The 5465-nt window shown below is 46.6% G+C and overlaps 1 protein-coding gene across 1 annotated transcript; it reads right to left on the reverse strand.

Moving 5' to 3' along the window:
- Positions 1–1464: 1464 nt before the first annotated feature.
- LOC143815014 (aquaporin-3-like) lies at positions 1465–5023 on the reverse strand. Its single transcript, XM_077293793.1, has 6 exons — positions 4772–5023; positions 4461–4587; positions 3495–3632; positions 3032–3150; positions 2315–2532; positions 1465–2076 (listed from the first exon to the last, which is right to left on the reverse strand). Exons 1-6 carry the CDS (start codon positions 4949–4951, stop codon positions 1896–1898), a joined length of 963 nt encoding a protein of 320 aa, XP_077149908.1. The 5' UTR covers positions 4952–5023; the 3' UTR covers positions 1465–1895.
- Positions 5024–5465: the final 442 nt, after the last annotated feature.

Below are 5465 nucleotides of genomic sequence, written 5' to 3' on the forward strand. Positions count from 1 at the left end.
AAAGCGGCCCGAATCTTCTCCCGGTGAGGAGGTCGAGGAACCTGAACCGTAGGAGCCTTCATCTCCATCATCATCCCCTGAAGAATCAGAGACCCGGGAACCTTTGGATTTTGAGGGTACGGCTTGAGATAGGGACTTAAGACTTTGCTTAATTTCTGCCCTAATCATTTCTTTCAGGCTTGGCACCATATTGGAAAATTCTTCCGCTACCTGAGGGAGTATAGTAAGGCAATGTAGTCTTCCTAGACTTTGTGCCACTCCACCCTTCCCCTGAGACCTCACCATCTGCTGGATACAGGGGCCACAATTTTTTCGGGCATGAATCTGGTAAGGGGACTCCACAGAGGGCGCACTCCTTGTGTTTAGCCTTACCGACACACTTCTTCCCCTAAAATAAATGATATGAGGGGGACTGCGCCACTGAGTGCACTTTCTCGTAGATCACTTACCAGTGGCTGCAGAGAAAAAAAGATACCGGATTACAAGGGGGGTCCTTTCTGAAAATGCGTCCGAACCTTGCTTGGAGGAGCTTTTACGACCGGAATCATCACTTCTCCTGGCATGGTCCTTGGCTTTGGGCTTCTGACGAGTCTCCTCCGGCAGTAGGCCCTGCTGCACATAGTCACTCTCCATCCTGACGCTGAATGCCAGAAGCAAGGGTCTGACCTGGAGCCTGCTTATATCCCCCTCTTCCGGTTCAGCAGATTTGCCCCGCGCTGCCCCCTGATTCGCCACCCCCCAGTAAGTGACAGGCAGGACCTGCCTTGCCATTACCGGTGGGCACCGCCATATTGGAGCCACCGCGCATGCGTGGCACCCCCGACCCCACCCCTAGACGTCACCGCAGCTCCCAGCGCTTCCTGTCGGCGCCGAGAGCAGCGCGGGACATCCGGACAGACAGCGGTGTCCCGGACGGCCCCCCGGAATCACATCCCCACATCCTGGGAACACAGCGAGGGGCACATACTTACCTGGCGCTGGCTGGAGACAGAAAGACTGCTGTCCCACCGCTCCCTGCTGCCAGCATCACTGACGTGCAGCCCTGCCAGGACCACCGTGATGCCTCCAGGAACTCCGCACCGGCCGAGGTAGAAGACCCCCTCGCTACCCGAGTCGGCCTGGGCCTTCTGTAGGATCCAGTCCCTATAGGAACAGGAAACCAACTGATACGTGGGAGAGGTGCCACCCTTTTGTATCTGTAGGTTTCCTGTTCCGGAAGGGCAGATCCCCTCTCGTGGTGCTGTCATGGGAGTCCGAATAAAAGGTGGTGAACTGTGAATTCACCGATTGTGGTTAATGAACTTATCAGTTGTCTCAAGGTGTTATCAGAGGAACATTACAGTGAATTAGTAGTCTAATGAAACATCTTTGGAGAACTGATCATAAAGAAAAAAAAAACAAAAAACATTTTATCGGTCTCATCTTTAAATAAAGATAATAATCTTGTAAAAAAAAGTCCCAATGCCAATCCTGAAATAATTTTATTCAAAAAACAAGTTAAAAATAAAATCCCTTATAAAACCCAAATTTTTTTAAAAAATGCAACAGCTGCCCACAAAAACCAAATCTCATGTTTCAGAGGCCCTTGAAAATGAGAGGTCATCTGGTTCCCATGGCCCACTGCATCAGTCACTGATTGGCTGTGATTTATACATGGTTCAGTCTATACAAGAAAACAATTTATAAAAACTTGGTAGAAAGAAAAATCTCAGATTCCAAGTCTCATGTTTCAGAGGCACTTGAAAATGAAAGACGATCTGATCCGAATAGTGGCATCCAGTAGTCCTCCCCACCATTACAGGGCGAGTAGATGGTAGGGAGCAGCAAGAGTAACCAGTTAAACAAAAACAAAGGCGGCCATTAAAATTTTTAGTCTTCAGCTGACCACATACGGCCTATCCCATTAATTCAATCATCTGGAGTTCAGAAGGATCGCACTCTCCATTGTCTTCACGGTCCACCTTGTGCCGGTTCGGTGCGTGATGAATTCCAATGAGCAGTTCATAAAGAAACGTCCCAATGACCCCACCGATCATGGGGCCCACTACGGGTACCCACCACCAGTGACCTCCAGCCCTAGAAAACAAAGACATACCATCAGACCAGACCAACCCCAGGTTACTTTTAAGTTTAAGAACTCAAGTTTGTGAAAAGTCTTGAGCCAGCTGAGGATGCTGGAAGATTTCAGCTCTGAAGTTTGCAGAAATGTTAGAATTCTATGAACAGACAATTGTTCAACTACAAGATACACCTGCTTTCCCATATATAACTCATAGGTAAGCGAAATAAACAGAAGAAAACATGCTCTAGTTACCGGAAGACTTCTAGGCCCCAGCCGACACATGCTGTGAAGATTCGGGGGGCCAGGTCCCGGGCTGGATTAATGGGGTATCCACAGTTGAATCCCATAGAAAGGCCAACGAGCAGGACTATCAGACCAATCACAAACGGCTGTAGACCCCGGGGAGCTGCATTATTATTTTCATCAATAATGGCTAGAAGGCAAATCATTAAGGCAGCGGTGGCGATCACCTGGGACAAAACACAAAAAAGTATTTTTTTTTTATTTTAAAAATAAAAAATATAAAGTTAGGGGTGGTCTTTGTCCTGGAGGAGCAGTCATCTCATCAATATAACAATTGTTAAGTCTGGATAAGTTTCCGGCCGTATAGTTCGAACCTTAGTTTCACAAATGCTATTCTTGCTGCACAATATTTTCACTCTACATTTCCTCTTGTAGGCCCCTGCCACAAAAAAACACTGTACTCTGCCTGAATCAATCTAGAAAGGACTTGAGGGAGGAGCATTGGAAGAAGGGGCATGTCAGCAGTTCACAGCCAATCAGCTTCCTGGTAGTGGTCCCAGTGATACTGATTGGCTAAGAGCAGCTGACTGATCTCACAATGCTCCTCCCCATGTCCTTTCCAGCTTGATGCAGACATCAGAGATACTTTAGCTCGTAAAGAATTTTTTTTTTTCTGTTTATAGTCCATTACTTTTTACCAGTCTAACAGCAGGAATTAGACTTTACCTGATCCGTGAGTCCATTTACTACACTCAGATGTTCTGACGGGTAGGACGCAAATATCCCTGCAGTCGCCTGTGGTCCATACACCGTCCAGTTGCCGCCGCTGTACACATGAAGGGCATCTAGATGATTGCACCAGTAAAAGACAAGAATCAGGATGGGAACGATAATCTGGGACTCAACATTTTTTATCTGTATTGCAGGGACTGTGCGCTTTGTTTTCCTTGTGTTATCCTGTTTATAATTGCAATTTTTGCTTTGCGCAATCCTTTAGCATAGAAGGGTCTCAAATGTGGCATCCCAGGATTTCCACCTTCTGAGAGACCAATATGTCAGGTGGAAACGCTTGTAAAAGACAGCCATCATGTGTACAGCTCCCCCTGAAACCCCTCCACAGGTGGCAAGTACTGCACTGTACCCATTAACTTCTGCGGTCTGCTATTATAATGCACAAATGATTTCTTACCAAAATACAAACCAAATACCAGGCATGCGCCAATAAAAGAGCCGAGGAATTGTGCCAGGAAGTAGACGAGCATCAGCTGCCAGGTGGTCTTCTTTATGAGGAACATGGAGAACGACACAGCCGGATTGAGATGGGCGCCTGGAGTGTGACAGACATTACTTTCCATTAACCTAATACACGTACACCAATACACTAGCAGAATAGTGAGTGCAGCTCTGGAGTATAATACAGGATATAACTCAGGATCAGTAATGTATGTACACAGTGACTGCACCAGCAGAATAGTGAGTGCAGCTCTGGGGTATAATACAGGATGTAACTCAGGATCAGTAATGTAATGTATGTACACAGTGACTGCACCAGCAGAATAGTGAGTGCAGCTCTGGGGTATAATACAGGATGTAACTCAGGATCAGTAATGTAATGTAATGTATGTACACAGTGACTGCACCAGCAGAATAGTGAGTGCAGCTCTGAAGTATAATACAGGATGTAACTCAGGATCAGTAATGTATGTACACAGTGACTGCACCAGCAGAATAGGGAGTGCAGCTCTGGGGTATAATACAGGATGTAACTCAGGATCAGTAATGTAATGTATGTACACAGTGAATGCTCCAGCAGAATAGTGAGTGCAGCTCTGGAGTGTAAGGGTATGTGTCCACGTTCAGGTTTGCTTCAGGCTTTGGTCAGGATTTTATGCAGGTAAAATCCTGACCAAAAATGCACCTGAGGTCACTGGCAGGTCACCTGCGGTGTTCCTGCGTGTTTTGCTCATTGTAGCAACATGCTGCGTTCTGAAAAAACGCAACGCATGTGCATGCGCATGTATGTACACAGTGACTGCACCAGCAGAATAGGGAGTGCAGCTGAACTTTTTATATAGATATTCTATGCATACAAAAAAAGAAAGTAAAATTGTGTATATACCCATGAGAATACACCATTCCCTGGTAAACTTCTCACCTGAGATTCCAGCACAGACATAGGCGCCGGCACTGACAGCAAAACCGAACGCCATATTGACGCTTAGAAATTGACCTTTGGCGAAACCACTCAGCTCCATCTGAGCCACAGAACCGCAGCCAAATAGCTAAAGAAAGAAAAAACAAATATTAGTTTTTGAAAGGGAATTGCTATACTTTAGCTATACTGAGCCCCTGAGCCGCCACACACCTATATAGAGAGTAGTATATAGTGCGCTCCATTTTACATCCTCTGGAAAGAGGTTCCACAGCAGCAGAAATATAGGGAATAAAACATAGCGCCTTACTTACAATTAATATAAAAGTCCCTAAAAACTCAGCCAGCCCGCAGCGCACATAGAGGTTAGTTGTCTTAATCTTTTGTTTCCACTTTTCCAGGAGCGGCAACTGATCATCCATGTCCGCCATGATCCTGACCCTCTGATGGAAGCTGCTCTGCTGGCACAGCTGCACTTTATGGACTTGATCCATGGACCTCGGCTCTGATCTAAGTGCAGCTGATTCTGAGCTCCATTAACTCCTTCATTGCCAGACAGGTTAATACAGTCAGCTGTCACCACAAGTCCATCGCCATTTACTCTAATTCTGCGGTGGAGAGTTTTGTCATTTAAAGGGAACCTGTCACCTGAATTTGGCGGGACCAGTTTTGGGTCATATGGGCGGGGTTTTCGGGTGTTTGATTCACCCTTTCCTTACCCGCTGGCTGCATGCTAGCCGCAATATTGGATTGAAGTTCATTCTCTGTCCTCCGGAGTACACGCCTGCGCAAGGTAATATTGCGGCCAGCATGCAGCCAGCAGGTAAGGAAAGGGTGAATCAAACACCCGAAAACCCCGCCCATATGACCCAAAACAGGTCCCGCCAAATTCAGGTGACAGGTTCCCTTTAAGGCTATGTGCACACATTACGGATTGGGGTGCAGAATTTTCCGCACAAAATCCGCATCTCCTGGCAGAAAACTCAGTTGCGGATTTGACGCTTTTTT

The sequence above is a fragment of the Ranitomeya variabilis genome, chromosome 3 (genome assembly GCF_051348905.1).
Source record: "Ranitomeya variabilis isolate aRanVar5 chromosome 3, aRanVar5.hap1, whole genome shotgun sequence".
In the NCBI taxonomy this organism is placed as follows: domain Eukaryota; kingdom Metazoa; phylum Chordata; class Amphibia; order Anura; family Dendrobatidae; genus Ranitomeya; species Ranitomeya variabilis.

Excerpts from the sequence above, each read along its gene's own strand:
- LOC143815014 (XM_077293793.1), bottom strand. The coding sequence starts at position 4,951 with ATGGATCAAGTCCATAAAGTGCAGCTGTGCCAGCAGAGCAGCTTCCAT. Across the intron at positions 4,588-4,771 it reads TAGGGACTTTTATATTAATT|CTATTTGGCTGCGGTTCTGT; the intron begins GTAAGTAAGGCG and ends TTCTTTCTTTAG. Across the intron at positions 2,077-2,314 it reads TGGGGCCTAGAAGTCTTCCG|GGCTGGAGGTCACTGGTGGT; the intron begins GTAACTAGAGCA and ends TTTGTTTTCTAG.